The following is a 17,944-nucleotide window of genomic DNA, read 5'->3' as shown; positions in this document are numbered from 1 at the left end:
ACCTATATAGAATTATACCTCTCGTTGTTGTTGTGAGTGGAAAAGATCTATCGTAATCTATTGTTTCGACAAGCACCTTGTCATGTTCAGGGATAGATATGTACACAATCCATCCCTGGAAATGATAAGGTGCTTGTCGAAACCGGTTGAAAAAAGTACTACAATAAAAGTGATTAAAAACTAATTACGAGTTTTATTTTATATTTTTTTTATAAAATGTGCCACATAGCATCAGCAAAAAACATAGTGTTTTAGAGTTATGGATACAACTCTAAAAATTTAGGACGTTAAAAATATGTAAACAGACAACTCTATATTTGGTCATTAATTTCAATAATTTCATTGATTGATTGGTTAAAAAAGGCAAAAAGGTGGTTAACGACCAATATAGAGTTGTGTGTTTAAATATTTTCAACGTCCCAGGGATACAACTCTAAAAAAATTATACTAAGCTCCACATACGGTGTTTGAAATGATGCGGAATGCATCGAAACACGTGTCACAATAGATTTAATTAAGAATAAATAGTGGTATTTACTAAGTAAAACTTATATTGAAAATGGATAGATAAGTGGAAAAATGGACTTAAAGTGACTGTGGAATTAATTAATGAAATTCCTTTGCTTTTTGCTCCACACTGTACCTGACATCCTCTCGGTCGTCCGATCTTTTCCCCCCTCGCCTTGTGGGGGTGGGTGTGTACAGGCATGTGTGTGTGTGTGTGGTGTCCTGTTACACCCTCCCCGGGGTAAATATTGACCCCTGTAAGTGGATGGATCTATCCGCTGTGACGGGAGAAGAACCGATCGAGATCAGTACCGGATCCAATGCAAGGATCCATAGTAACGGAATCCTGGATTACCTTCGTCAGTTTTGGCCCCTAAATTTCTTCGTTTCGATAATTTGCCAAAAGTCATGCGCGTCCCTTTTTTTATTTATTTTTAAACGCATATTTCGATAGTTCAATATTTATTAGAAGGCAACTCTAATAACACGAAAATTTCACCACCGCTATTTGTTAATTATGTCGTATATTTCGGCGAAAGGATAGTTACATACTATATTATTTATTAACTATATTATTTTTTGACATCTCAACATAGGTGAAGGAGAATATGGAAGTCTGTTATTCACAGGGCTTACAACCCGCCATAGGCTGGTTTAGTGATCACTTTATACACGTGTAACATTTACTATTCTACTCATGTCTTATAATCACACTACTCGAAACTCGGGAAGGATCTTGCATGCATTTAAACTTTTGAACGTCTTGAACTTTTGATTGCCTTACCTTCGTGTAACTATGATCAACATAACCCTTCATGGACACTGTGCTGTGTCTTATGTACCAAAAAGAAGACGAAATATTATTTTATAAATAAATCATTCGTTAGTTAATAGTTTGTTGTAAAAAATGCTAGTAGATTCTTTGAAAATACTACGTTGCGATCCGTCTGAAGCGACGTGAGATCATTTACGAAGTATTTTTTTTAATAACCTTTTTTTAAATATTGTATACATTAAAAATTATCGCCGAAAACATAATTTTTTAAACATAAATACGAATCAAAGTAATGTATATTCCCTAAACCGAATTTAATTCATTTATATTAATCACAATTAAATACATTTCAATTTATCGAATTTAATAAATGTTATGGCATTGGCTGGTAGCCAAGGGGGGGTTGGATCGAAATGAGCACCTCGATTTTTTTAATTCCCGTCTTATATGTATCGGACATTTGAAAAAGGTTGCTACTTATTATTTTTTTCTACAATTTACTTTCTATTTCTGTAACTTTAGCAAGCTCTATGGCTTTGGTCGCTATTATAATCGGGTATTTGACGTTACTTATTGTCACTTAGCCACACACTGAGCGAACCGCGTGTTGTTTACTAAGTGTCCCTTTATTTATGGAATGTTGAGCTGATCAACGGTATCGAATTTCTCAACGACAAGGCATGTTTGTACATAATATATATATATATATATATATATATATATATATATTATATATATATATATAAATAAATAAATATATAAATAAATAAATATATATAAATATATATAGATATATATATATATAATATATATATATATATATATATATATATATATTATATATATATATATATATATATAAATATATATATATATATATATAAATATATATATATTATATATTTATATATATATATATATATATATATATATATAAATATATATATATATATATATATATATATATATATATATATATATATATATATATATATATATATATATATATATATATATATATATATATATATATATATATATATATATATATATATATATATACATATATATTTATATATATATATATATATATATATATATAAATATATATATATATATATATATATATATATATATATATATAAATATATATATATATATATATATATATATATATAATATATATATATATATATATATATATATATATATATATATATATATATATATATATATATATATATATATATAATATATATATATATATATATATAAATATATATATATATATATATATTTATATATATATATATATTATATATATATATATATATATATATATATATATATATATATATTATATATATATATATAAATATATATGTATATATATTATATATATGTATATATATATATATATATATATATATATATATATATATATATATATATATATATATATATATATATATATATATTTATATATATATATATATATATTTATATATATATATATATATATATATTATATATATATATATATATATATTATATATATATATTATATATATATATATATATATATATATATATATATATATATATATATTATATATATATATATATATATATATATATATATATATATATATATATATATATATATATATATAAATTATACTTTTACACATATCGCTCACTTGATTTTCAGGAGATCGTTTTTAAAGCTTAAGAATATAATGAAATGTATTAAAAATAAATATTAAGCCACTTATTGAACTTTTTACTGTGCAACAGATCTTTTTAGGTAAAACCTGAATGTTTTGTCTCCATTTGAAAAATATTGAGTATATTTAAAAAAATAATTAAACAATACCTTTTCTTCAAAATGCAAAAACAACACATTCCGCCCTGTAGCGGGCAAATATTATGTTAAAAATATGCCGCTTTTGCTGGGATATAGTACATTTTCTGGGCATACGAATGACGTTGTTGAAAGGAGTGAGCGATATGTATACCATATATGGGTGATGGATAGTTGATGTTCATAAATAAATTGTAATCGAGTGGTCAAAAGCTCAAAACACTCAAAAGACTCGTCCGTGCAGTGTAAAACTTGCGCAAGCTGGTAACAGTACAAGTATACAACCCCGAGTGCCCTAGCCATAGCTACTATTTTCCTTTTCCTCTCCTATATTACCACCTACTATACCTGTCCATGTCCTTAACAATAAGCTTCTTCACTTACGTCACCTGCATGCCATCAAAAGTATTACACTATATCCATGAATCGGGAGCGCAGGACTGATGCGTTGCCCTGCCCAGATAAGGTGTCGTCAACTTTGATGTTTGAAAACGATTTGATAAAGTGTTCACGTGGACTGTTTCTTTGTTCCAGAACCTAATACATTCCAATATGTCTGACAAGTCGAGAACAACCAATGATCGGCTCGGCAAACTAGAGGAGGACTTTCACAACCTGCGTTTGCACCAAAGGTAAGACTGTTCATGAATAAAAATAAAAATGTGTCCTTATTATATGCCCAAGAATTTCGACGAAAAAAATTGCCTCGTATCTGTCCACTGAAACATTTAAAACGGTATGTCCTATCGAATCTACACGATTATTTGAAAATATAACGATTTTTATCATGAATTGATTAAGCAGTAACTTTGAGTTAGTACTTATGTATCCATTTTTAATTCAAGTTTTACTTGGTAAATACCACTATTTTTTTAAATATCTATGCTGAATAAAACTATATGTGACTGCTAAATAAAATCTTTCTCAATCCAACATAGATGGCTGTTGTGAACTCGTGTGTACTGTGCCATGAGTTTAATGATATATCTAGAAGTTCCAAATATTTGAGTAGTGTGGTTGTCAATCATGGGTAGAATTGTGAATGTTGCACGTGTGTAAAGTGATCTCTCAACCTGCCTATGACGGGTCATAAGGCTTGTAAATACTCAGACCTCCATATTCTTCTTAATCTATGTTGAGATCTCAAAAAATGTATATTTGATGTATTAAAAATGGCAAATGAAAAGTGAAAGCGTAAGAAGAATTGTAGGTAGGAAAATGGCAATTATTTTTTGACATCTAATCAAAGATGAGGAAGAATATGGAAGTCTGGGCATTTAAGGGGCTGACGAACGTCGTAGGCTGGTTTAAGTGATCACTTTAAACACGTGTAACATTCACCAATTCTACCCATTATTGGCAACCACACTACTCAAATTCTGGGAAATTCTATACAAATTAACCAATTTTAAAACATTATTCTTGAATTACTAGAACTTTACTAGAGACATCTATTGGTGAGATGAAAAGAAGCTTTTTATTGAGCAGAAAATCTTTTATTAGTATGTGAGGTCCGAATCCTGGATTATAATCACACATGAGAAACGCCAGAAAATATCATTTTCATTTTTATTATTTGAGCTTATAATTTCACTCGATAATTTATTTACAACAGTTTGAGTGTGTCCAAATACTTGTTCATAAAATCTGCGATTATCTCCTATATTATTTTTTTAAATCTCATCCAAGATGAGATGTCAAAAAATAAAATGAAAATAACTCTTGTAATTGGAGATAATCCAGATTTTGTGAACAAGTATTTGGACACTCGAAATGTTGTAAGTAATAGCAATGGCTAGGTACACGGGGTTTCATATTATTTATGAGTACCCTTTTCATTATTTTTTTTTCAAATATATATTCTGGCGATCTTTGTTTTTCTGGCTTTTACTTTTATTGGATTGGATATTTCAATTTGCATATCAATTTTCTGGACTAGCCAGCCTTTGTGTTGACACTTTCCACCATGAGAGATTGATCGACACTCACATACTCACAAATTCATCCGGCCGTATTCATAACGATATATTTTCCGGCTATGTTTATGTACGATGAATTTTAAAGAAGAAAATATATCCATCCATCGTCGGTTGGTCCATAAAGATTCGTCTTTTTTGTCCTTTATTCTTCCCTTTGTTTCCGTCAAAGTCTAATTACTCCTGGATGCAACCATAATTTTGGGCAATCTCTAACAATATTATCGGTTTACTTTTGCATTATTATATCCACCATATATGGTGTATAAAATATCATTGCACACGATTCTTTTTCTTTTCAAAGATCTCTGAGTAAAACTAACCGCCGAAACAAGCAGGGTATACAAACGGTCTCATAAAATTATAGTTTATTTTACAACATTTTGAGTGTGTCCAAATACTTGTTCACAAATCTGGATTATCTCCAATTATAGGAGTTATTTTTCATATTGTTTTTTGACATCTCATCAAAGATGAATAAATAAAATAATATGAAAAATAACTCCTATAATTGGAGATAATCCATTATAGGAGATAATCCATTATAATCATTTAAGTATTTGGACACACTCAAAATGTTGTAAAATTTTCAAATTAAAACAAAATCGATCAGTAGAGTAGAGGTCATTTTGATGCCATTAATAACAAGCTTATCAATTATGTAATTTATCATGAATAGCCCCTTGTTAAAAAGTAAAATTACAAGTAAAATTTACAACATTTTGAGTGTGTCCAAATACTTGTTTACAAATCTGGATTAAATTACAAACTCAAAATGTTGTAAATAAATTATCTTGTCAAATTATAAGCTTAAATAATAAAAATTGAAATGATTTTTTCTGGCGTTTCTCATGTGTGTGATTATAATCCAGGATTCGGACTTCACATACTAATAAAAGAGTTTCTGCTCTATAAAAAGCTTATTTTCATCTCACCAATAGATGTCTCTAGTGAAGTTCTAACGATTCAAGAATAATGTTTTAAAATAGGTTAATATGTATAGAACTTCCCAGAATTTGAGTAGTGTGGTTGTCAATAATGGGTAGAATTGGTGAATGTTACACGCGTGTAAAGTGAGCACTTAAGCCAGCCTATGACGGTCGTCAGCCCCGTTAATGCCCAGAATTTCATATTCTTCTTCATCTTTGATGAGATGTCAAAAAATTATATAGTTTCTTTTAATTGCGTATTTTCTGCATGTATGATATATCGTGTCAGGCTGTGGTCCTGTGGTTCGCAGAATCGCAGATTCTGACTTTCTGATTTCGAACTAACTCTACCACAAATTTTTACTTGTTTTTAATAATGAGCAGTTTTCATAATTGAATACTTGTGCTACTGTTATCAATTTTTATTATTGTTACCCTAACACAGATTTTTAGATAGAGGTAAATGTGGAAGACTTCTATGGTCATTAACAGGGCTTACGACCTAACTCTGGCTGGCTAAGCGATCTCTTTTCATTCTGTGCAACATTCACCATTCTACCCTTGACTGAACCATTCTATCTAACTAACTAACTAACCATCACGCCGCTTCCCCACAGGGGTAGGCAGAGAGAATAGAACGCCACACCACTCTATATTTGCAAACATTCTTCGCCTCTTCCACGTTCATGCATCTCCTCATACATACCCGCCGACTCACAGACTGAACTATTCTATTTCTCAATTTACGAACCACGTATGTATCCATATTTCGTGGACGCGCCTTCACAAATGTACGAACTCGTATACCCTCCTTGGTCTTCGTGCTATCCGTCCATAAACATGACATTGGCTCTAAAGATGTTTGTCTGCTTTCTCCTGAACAGTCGAGACGGGAGCCTGTCGTCCCCATGCTCCATCCAGGGCTACGGCCCCCTCAGCCAGTCGGAGCAGGAGAGGTTGCGGCTCCGCGCGGAGCTCAACGAGGAGCGAGCGGCCCGCGCGACCGCCGACGAGCACGCCCACAAGTGAGTATAGATCTCCCGAACATTTTGGCGTTCTATTCTCCCTGCTCACCCCTGGGAACTTAGCCAAGGTGTGTTGAGATGGTTTTGGGCGTGTGGAAATAATGATTGAAGAAAGAACGGTAAACAAATTTATGAGGCGAATGTTCTTCATTCAATCGTTCCACATGCCGAAACCATCTCATCACACTTTTCTTAATCCTTTCCGGTCCCCCAAAATAAAAAAAATCCAGTTACATTCCAATTGGAAAAAATATATTGTCCTCTCCTCCACATACTACTGTTGTCATAGATACGAGTGACAAAAATGTAAGCTTGGAATTTAAATAAATAATACTTTTGATGAAAAAAAATGTCGAATTACATCCGACATGGGACTTCAGAGCAAAAAATCTATGTCGAATGAGATTCGACATTGGACCAGTAAGAGTTAATCTTATCGATAATGCTTATCTCAGTCCTGCATACTTTCCTTGTGTCACCATTCGAACATCTATCGTACATCGTTTTTACGCACATTCATCTTAGAGTTATCATTTCGACTGCATTTAGTCTTCTTTCATCCTTCCTTTGCCAACTCCATGTTTCACATCCATACATACAATGAAAACCAAATTACTAATCCAGATTGGAGCTTCTCGTGACGCAGCTTCGCTCGAAGCGCGTGCAGGCTCCTAGCCAAGCCGGCAGCGCCGACACTCTGCACATGGTGCTGGGGCCCGTGACCGACCTGTGACGGGCCTGCAATCAGCCTGCAGCGGCCCTGCGCCGGACCTGCGACGCCAACTCGAGCCCCACTCCGGCCGGGTAATCTCAACTCATCACCAATATTAATTTATTTTTAAATTTAAGATTTGTAGCATAAACTACAAAGTAAAAATGATCGAATGATGTACGTTCCCCCCTGACTTAATATCGTAATGTGTTCATATAATAAATATTTTATTTTATTTTTCCCGAGCTATGCCAACCATCTTTTTATCTTTTGGGATATGTGGATGTTTCATCGTGCCCATAGATGGCGGTCGAACTATTTACTTGATTTTTTTTTTCAAATATATCTACCTTTTAACATTTTGTCCAATTTGCCCAGTTTGTAATTTCATTCCTTGCATTATTTCGCTACCAGAAATTTAAAAAAAAATCTTGCCTTTTTTTCAAATAATAATCTTCATTTAAACTCTTCAGTCAAAGGGTTTCAACATTGCAACTGTATCAATATTTATATTTTTTTCATACTCATCCGCGAATAAATGAATAGTTAAAATTCAAAATATTTTATGTTAAAATTTTTACAAAATTAATATTTTTATCATACATATGAATAGTTCCACTTTCTATGAGCACGAAATGGTTAACGTATTAAATAAAATATGGTTTGCATAACAATACAACAGAGATCGTGGAGTGATCACATTCGAACGGGTATTTATTATTAACGTCTCGCCTAGTATTGTTTTTATTCTAAATCAGCCGCTGAATATATGAGCAATAATAAATAAGTAGGATATATACATCAATCTCCAAAAAATCACCATAAAAAGTGATTCTTATTACCTATTCTATTTCGCTAATTCGAAATGCAATTTTGGAATATTTTACGATTAAATAAGCTATCACCTTTACACATTACGATTTTCAATTGGAGTCTTTAAAGCAAAAACATCAAATATCCACAAAAAAACATTTTGAAATGTCCCTTAAACCGAGTGTAAATAAAATTTCCTTTATATGTACGGTGGAACCTCTCATAATGAGCAAAACCAGTTGCTCCCTTAACGAGCGACATTTCACATAACGAGTTACAGAGGAGGTAGGTAAGTCCCTTTTTCACGACATTCACTCGTGAGCCGGGACCTCCGCGCCAGTCTAAACAATAAATGTTTCGCTTAACGAGTAAGATTCTGAAATGAATTATGCTCGTTATGAGAGGTCCCGCTTTATTTGTTATTATGCCATATTAATTTTGATATTTGATATTGAATCTCTCTTGTATAAATGGGTTTCGTGACATTTGCGGTTGTTGTCTCGAAGTCTTAGTAATTATTTTGTAGTTTTTAATAAAATTGCTCAATGATTGCTTCTCTATTTCAACGACATGTAGGCACATGTTTATTGATGTGAAATTGCACTATGTACTGCGCTTTTCCTTTTTAAACCGTAAGAGAATGTCATGTAGTAGTCTGAACCTAGAACCCTCAACCCTCAATGTTGGACTATGTATATTTTCAATTTGGGCTTAAAACAGTGATTACCAAAACTTAGTTATCTATTTTTTTTTTTTTTTTTTTCTTCTTTTTTTTTATTTCTTTTTTTTCTTTCATTCAATATAAAAAGGAAATCACTTGTATAAGATCACTTTTGAATTTATTGATCTAAACACTATTTTTATTTACCACGATTAAACATTTATTAGCCCATTCATAATGTTATTAAACTCCTTTTACATTTATAAACATTAAAATTTATATTAATAAATTCATGCACACTTGTATTTACATGAATAAACTGTAATTAATTTAAAGCGTCTTTGAAAGTCTTACAGTATTGTTTAATTTTTTATATAAATTATATTTAAAGTTATAATGTTTTTCCACAAAGTTAATGTCAAATGAATAAAAAAAATCTTTCTAAAAAAATGTTTTTTTCGACTAAAAGACGCTCGAAAACTTTCGTTAAAAACCTCGAAAATTATATTTAACTATAGTTTTTTCGAGACATTGCAATTAATTGTTCCTCTCAAGAAATCTGGATTTCGACTACCAATGACTCCCTCTTATAACTAACTATTACAAAGGAAAATTAGCTATATTGAATTCAAACAATATCTTTTTATTTTTAGCCTCTGGGTTTTTGTACAATACGCATTATTAATCGTCGTGTCATTTTAAATGTATCTAAGGCATCAATTAATTCTGGAAAATTATATGTAAAGCAAGGTATACAATGACGAAGTGTAATTCCGTTTTTTATTTGTGGATTTATGGATATATAAATGTTTAAATTTCCACGTTATTTTGACGAAATTACCCGAGTAAATATGTGTTTTTTTAAAGGTACATTCAACACTAGTTAGGTACTTTGATAAACAGTATATCAAAAAATATCCACATTACATACACGCTTATTCATTTATTTCTAATACATATCGCTCACTCCTTTCAAGAACGTCATAAATCAAAATTCGCAAATTTTCAGTTATGCATGTTTTCGGAATGCCCAGAAAATTTACTATATCCCAGCAGAAGCGGCATATTTTTAACTTAATATTTACCCGCCACAGGGCAGAAAGTGTTGTTTTTGCATTTTGAAGAAAAGGCATTGTTTAATTATTTTTTAAAATAAACAAAATATTTTTCAAATGGAGAAAAAACCTTCAGGTTTTACTTTAAAAGATCTGTTGCACAGTAAAAAGTTCAGTAATTGGCTTGATATTTATTTTTAATGCATTGTATTATATTTTTAAACTTTAAAAACGTTCTCCTGAAAAATCGAGTTTTTTGATTTATGACGTTCTTGAAAGGAGTGAGCGATATGTGTTTTGGGGGTAAGGGTTCGGGGTTACGACTGAATAAATTTCGACTTTTGTGCAATTCTTATTTGAATAATCGTTTTTATAAGACTTTATAAAAAAATTGGCATATAAAAAAAACATAAGGTATGAAGCACGATTAAAGGTTTTTTATATTATTTTTTGTCCTCTATGAAGAGCATTTTGTTTTATATATTGTATATACTTACCTGAAAAAACAAGATCGGACATTATACACACAAATAATTAACTTTATATAATAAAAAAAATGTGAATTATCATTTTAAAATGGTACGTGAAATAGCCATAAGCATTAAAGTATTAATTTTAAATCAAACACAGATTTTTTGAGTCTACTAAGTTGTATTTTATTAACAAAACACATCAAAAATTTATATTGTGATAATTGTTTTGCCTTGTTAGGGCATTATCAAACAAATGTCAAGGCATTCGAAAGACATTAGTTTCACAATGCCCTAACAAGGCGAAACAATTGTCATAATATAATTTTTTTTATGTGTTTTGTTAATAAAATACAACTTAGTAGACTCAAAAAATCTGTGTTTGATTTAAAATTAATACATAAATTAAAATCAATAAATAAGCATTAAACCTGGACTCTAATCACATCTGATTCCCACTTGTTCCTACCGATGAGGAGCAACCAACGACGGACACTGTTCTTAAAAACATGAGCTCTTGGAGTTTTTAATTGCTTTAACTTGCAGGCAACAAGTTTAATATTTTTGGGGCAATGAATGTAAAGCTTTTCTGCCCAAAACACGTGTTGATGGATGGGCCAACAATGTTAATAATCAAAGCTGAACGCTTTGAATATTTTGTTGGCTTCTAGCCTTGTGTATTCCATTCCAAAAGTGTATCAATGCTTCTTTAATGAACAATTGTCGTACGTCTAGGACCATATAACTGCTAAATAGTTATGAAATATAATGCATTGAAATTATGCATTTGTTTGATGAAGTTTTTCGGATGCCTGACACTCCTATACCCAAAGAGCGAACATCAATTGTTTTTTAATGATCTTGTTCAACTCTTGCCCTTTTAATCTGGGATCATCAGAACTTACCAGTGTAGTATAGTTCTGATTTAGTTTTTGCCAGTAATATCCGCATACGACATCCCCCTTGAATCCATTTTATTTGAGATCTTCATATTTTTTGTGAGTCCGTTTGTGTAAGCCCTCAATAGACGATGAGGATGTGCATACATTAACAACGGCGACTAAATGCTCTAAATTGAGCATTCGGAGTCAATTGAGAATTTTATTGGCGACCAGATTTATTTCTGATGTCTACAATAATATATAAATATATATATTTGTTATTCCTTTCTCTCCTGAACTTAGAAATGCTCATCTAAATGCTCTGGAAGAGAATATAGTTGTGTCGCAATATTTTTGCTAACCACATGGAGCCTATGCCATTATACGAATAACGGGTCGTTGCGGGTGGTATTGGGAACGAACTGGGTTTCGAGGCTGTCTGCAAAGGCTTCTTCTACCTCACTGCAGAGAAGTTAAGAAGTCCGAGTCTTTTTGGTGATTTTATTAGTTCCCACGGAATGAATTCGCCATCCTCAGTATCTGACAACGCATTGCCAGTTATCTCAAGGTGATGATCTTCTGTTATTTCGTCACCATCTTCATTATTTTCGGTCTCCTCCATGCATCTAGTAACTATAAATGTAACACTCTCCTTATCATTCATCGTTCAGTTTGTGTAATACATACCACGAAGTGAACGATGAATTACGTTACATTTTATTACTGCTGTTGGAAGCCATTGCAATGATCTAAAATATTTTTTTTAAAATGCGATAGCTTTATTTATTCAAGCGTTTTGAAAATTGAAATATATTTTTAAATAAAATTACACACCATGAAAGTTGAATAAGTGAATGAATCCCTGGGACATACCATGTGAATTCAGGGTAAAATAATGATTTTTTATCTAGAACCCTGAAATTCTTAATCAATTGTAATTGTGTGACCTTGTCTGATTGGGTGACTTTGTCCGATAACTGCTCAATAATGGGTCAGGCATTGGTAAAAGCCTATTTCATATATCCCTCTTATACGCACATGTTCTGAAAATTTTCGTGAAAATTTCTTACCACAATCACGGAAGTGCTTATTTCTGGCCTCGGCGGCTTTCACAGATTGGCCAATAGGCGATATTGCATGTGCAATAACTGTATCTTAAAATTCTGTGTAGTTAGTGACCTGGGATGCTACCCATATAGCTAGCTGTAGATAGGAATTGCAAATTTATGCCCCAAGGATGTGCTCGTACTGAGATTGAGTAAAGTCATTGGCAGACCTTGGCATTTGAAAATTCAACTGGAATTTTGAATTTTCTAATCGTCTTTACGCCTCCATTTTTAAGGCTTTCAGCGCTTAGTCTATTTAAATAGATATTATCCGAATGTTGAAATTGAACATTTTTGTCAGCTATTCATTTTTGAAAATGGACAGCAAATGGATATGGTCATGAAATATGTCACTTTATATGCGGATGAGGTGCTGTATGTTGGTGAAAAAAGTTTATGATATAAAATTAAATTATAAGGCAATTAAAGTTTGGTGCACTGACATATGAAACAACTGGTCTACTGGTAGTATTAATTTTTTGTAGTTTTGGTAGTCAGTACACTTTTGGGGTTTGGGGATTTTTATTAATGAGTAAATCTTTGATATTACCAATGATGGTTGGGAGTTGTTTAAGTACTTCCTTAATTTTGTTTTGATATTTTAAAGTTGTGTCCGTTTTTTAAATTTCGAATTTTTCATTATCCAAAAATTCTTGGCAATTGTTTACATAATCAATTTTATTCAAAATGACGATGCTATTTCCCTTGTCCGATCTTGTAAAATAAGTTCCTTATCTACGTGTCGTGTCGGGTCCCCCCGACGTTGACTGTCACTTGTGAGAAAGTGTCCCTATTTTGGGCAGACCGACGCTCCGTACTCCTGTCCACTCGTGTATATTATGGAACCAGGAGATCCGCCTTCTTCCGACACCTTTTCGACCCTCGATTTTACCATTGACAGTTGCAGTAGCTTGTACTTTTCTCCTCTGAGCACATGTCCTAAATAGGACACTTGCCGGTATATTCAATATTAGTTATGTATTCGCCCAGGCTCTGGAGAAGTTCGCATTACTGACAGTGTCCGTCCAGGGTATCCGAAGCATTCTTCGATGCATCAGCACCTTGAATGCCTCCAGCCGGTTTGCGCTATTCATTTTGACGGTCCAAGTTTTAACTCCATATACACTGACCATACTTAGCATTTGACCAACCGTTGTTTAAGCTTCAGGTTGAGATCGTCGTCGCATAATATTTGTCTTATTTTGTTGAAAGCGGCTCGTACTGCTATCCTGCACTTAATTTAGATTTCTGGGCTAAGGTCTTCACCATATACTACCCAGATATTTTAATATCTTGTAAATAACCACTAATATTCTCTGATTGCTCTGCATTTAAATATCATTCTCTAATTCTTTAGATGGCTCCATAGTAGACAAATCTTTTCCCTGTGATGTTTTACCGATACGTTTTAAAAAACTATATATATTAATATTCATTATACTGTCACCATCCCTTTCACGATTGATTTACCAGTTGGCATATTATTTAATATAGTCTTAAACGTACTTGGTACACATCTGGTAACATGATGTCCGCAAATTCTGTCCTCCGTGTGCTCGAATTTAGCCGAAGAAATTTTCTTAGGGGTCTTGATTTAGTTTTTTTTTAAATTAAAAATCGGAACTGTGCCTGATGACAAGGCTGCATGAAAGTCTATGGACTTTCATGCGGCCTTGTCATCATTCTCTTTGTTCAGTTGCATCGTGAAATGGAATAAATACCGCTTTCAGAACGTCTTTATATGAATTTTGATTAATATTTCCTTCAACAAAAAATAATTATCTATCACTTCCTCAGACACCTTGGGGTAAATGATGACCGATTTTCTCTACTGATGGTAATCTGTGGAATCTCTTTCGTTTGATTTTATACTCCAGTCTTTTTTAAGACATTTACTGAAGTCGAAACCTGTCACTCTGAAATCATTGATAATTGTCTGTGTTTTATCGTTTTTTGTAAATCCTTCTTGGAGAATGGGAACAAATTCCACTTTCGTCAGAGCTTGTGATTGATTTGTTCTGCGCCAGTCCAATACACTGGAATGTTGAATGTTTAAAGTAGGAGACTCAATATAAATATTATCTTCCGATGGAGATTGAATCTCAATATTTATTTCAGCAGCGATCAGGAGATTGGTAGTTTCAGAAGGTTCATACATGTTATCAGGAAAAATATCTGGATTTATGGGCCATATATAACGTGACCATTTATTTTTTGACTCAAAACGGGACATTGGTTTATTTAAGTCAAATAACCATAGGTAGTCATTGAAAAAAAAAACTTTTTAAAGTTATAGTGATGTATTTAGAAAAATTAAGATAACATTAAAGTTACTAATTGAAATCCAAAATGTTAAGTTATATTTATATTTTTCAGAGGAACAAATTTGTTTTAAAATATTTGGTGATGATTTTAAGTAGGAATGAAACTCTTGGCACGTTTTTTTTATATTGACCTTGGTAATCAACATCGCCTTTAAAACTGGAATTTGTAACTGAGTTTTATCAGATGTCCATAATTTCTTCATCATAGAAAATACTCTTTCTACTGGAGCATTTGTAGCAGGCAAACATAAAATATATTCAATTAAAACAGAAAAATTTTCATGCTGCAGATTGTTGGCGTGAAAATGTTTGAATACTTCCACCCAACGCGTTTCCGTGGAAACATTTTGATTATTCCATTCTGTTACCTTTTGCGATGTAATGTAGTTAGAAATTAATGAAAATTCGTCAAAAACTTCTGTATCTTTAATACTATCAATATATTCCTTTTCAATTAGGACATCCAGAGCTTTTTGAATGTCTTCCCATGCGGGGACGTTTTTTAAATCTGCCCAAAAAAATATCTCCATTTCTTTGGTTACAAAGCAAGTCCACTGCTCCAGATATTCACGGCTTGTTTTATAAAATTCTGTAGCCGTCCTTTTCACAAACTCTTCATCGATACCAGTACCATTATCTTTCAATTTCACCATAAATTGACGGACTGAAAATGGGAGAAACTGATTGGTCTGTTTCTGAGTGAAATTATCTTTTAGTTGATTGATTTCATTTGCAGCTTCAATTGCTGATACAGTCTGACCTTCAAGTTTCAATACAGCTTGATGAAAACTTGCTGACTGAGCGTGTAAAAAATAAAGCCACAATTCTGATGTGGGATCTTCAAAAAAGTTTTTTAGTAAAATGGGACATTTTTCAATACTCAAAAAGTAGTTTTTTAATGGCTGATACATTTTTAAAACCCTTTCTAATGCAGGCATAAGAGCAAGCCATCTGGTTTTGCTATAGCCAAGCTTTTGTTGATATTCCGTTTCAGTTTCGGCGCAAAACTCCTTTAGAGCTTCAACTCGAATCGTGTAAATATAAAAAAATGAATATATCTTCACAATTATACATTCATAATCTAAGGGTAGCCCATCTGCAGCAGATTTTACAGCATTATGAATTACATGGGCTCCACATCCAATACCTATTAATGGCTTTTTCATAAATGTTTGTAATTTTGTCAAGACATTGTTAGTTCCTCGCCTAGCTGCGCCCCCGAAATTGACGTTGGCATTGTCCCCACAAAATGCCACGACTTTTTCTGTTAAATTGTAATCTGTCAACACTTGGTTTAAATAATTGACAATAATATCTGAAGTCTCACCTGGCTGTTCTTGTAGGTCTAAAATTTTCACTTGTACACCTACGTTACCTGTAATTTTGCTATATGGCCCATATAGCAAAATTTTAGCAAAACCACTTATAGTCATTTGAACGGTTGCTGCTTTGCCATCAGTTTCACTAAACGAAGTTTCTATTAGGAATGGAGATACTACCCTACCAGAATAAGTTTTAAGCCATTTTCTAATTTCTTGGTTAAACTAAGTCTTTAAAGGCTCGAAAAATGCGGCATCAATTCGTTGCAGCCGATGGGTGCAGTGTGGTGGGAGACAATAAAATAATTCCATTTTCTTTAGCAAATTAAGTTTGTTTATATTTTACTGGAATTTCCGTCCACAATAAGCAAAACTTTTTCACTGGAAGAAGCTTTCACATACATACTTATGAAAATACTCCAACTATTTAAGAAAAATAGGTTCAGTCATCCAATCCAACCTGTCTCTTGAGCGATTCCGAGAGATCCTGGAGGTGCATGGTCTGTCAGCTCATTTTTCATATTTTTACTAAGAACTATTACAAGCTGCAAACTCTACAATGTAATGTTTCTTTTTTTCGTTACAATAGCTTTGATTTGTTACGTATTTAAAGATTTTAAACTTAAATTGTAGATATTATTTAATATCTATTTAACACGGATGACTTGTGAAATTTTATAATGCGGTTTTAGCGAAATTCACTATCAGATGAATCGGAATTTGGTACTTCGGATGTTTTTAATAAACGTAAACCATCAGAAGATAATTTATTGTGGAATATTCATGTTACTAAATTTAACATGCTATTACAGGGTCAGAAGATATCAAAAGGATTTGCATCAAATCTCTATTTGTATCCTTGATGTTGTATTCTTGATGTTTTTTGTATTGTCCCTTCTAAATCTCTTAATATCTTTATGTCTAGCTTCTTGTGCCTCTTCCGAAAGTTTACCGATAGGTAGAATAAAATACTTTCTTTGTCGTGTACTAAAATTTAATGGACATTTGCAGGCATGTAGAACCAAAAATAACGTTAAAAAAAAAGTTTAGTCTCTCGCGCAAACTTATCAAAAGGATTAATATGTATATCATATCCACAATATAAAACCTCCGAAATAGTTTTAAATCGTTCGATCACTTTTTCGTTTAATCCTGCAATAGCTGCTGTTTTGAGGGATTTTTGAAAAATCTCGCAGTATTGTCGTCATTTGTACTGTCAGTACCATGTTTAGGTATGTTCTCTAAAATACTTATTTCTTCCCTGAATTTTTCTTGTATTACCTTTTTTCTTAGTGGATAGTTTTCCTTATCACCCTTGTCTCCATTCTTTAATATGTAAACGATATGAAATATGCAGGAGACATTCGAAAAATCTAATCCAATCATGGAGGGGAGATATTCCAAACGAATATGCATTTTGATTTGGAAATTTGGTGATTACATTCTTATTATTCATCTCTCGAGGATTTGCACCACGAATCATCTTTGTGAAGATTTGTATGACGAAAGACTGCTACAAAATTTTCC

General features: G+C 32.1%; 1 protein-coding gene across 1 annotated transcript; it reads left to right on the top strand.

Moving 5' to 3' along the window:
- The first annotated feature begins 3,684 nt into the window (after nucleotides 1-3,684).
- LOC148307697 (uncharacterized) lies at nucleotides 3,685-7,870 on the top strand. The gene is made up of 3 exons (XM_088262984.1): nucleotides 3,685-3,778; nucleotides 6,936-7,076; nucleotides 7,701-7,870. The coding sequence occupies exons 1-3, from the start codon at nucleotides 3,699-3,701 to the stop codon at nucleotides 7,807-7,809; spliced, it is 330 nt and encodes a 109-aa protein (XP_088119110.1). The 5' UTR covers nucleotides 3,685-3,698; the 3' UTR covers nucleotides 7,810-7,870.
- Nucleotides 7,871-17,944: the final 10,074 nt, after the last annotated feature.

Source organism: Brachycentrus maculatus, unplaced genomic scaffold (genome assembly GCF_059751285.1).
Source record: "Brachycentrus maculatus isolate JH-2025_06_01 unplaced genomic scaffold, ASM5975128v1 h1tg000195l, whole genome shotgun sequence".
Classification (NCBI taxonomy): Eukaryota; Metazoa; Arthropoda; class Insecta; order Trichoptera; family Brachycentridae; genus Brachycentrus; species Brachycentrus maculatus.
The sequence above is the reverse complement of the archived record's forward strand: the minus strand, read 5'-3'. Positions and strand labels throughout refer to the sequence as shown.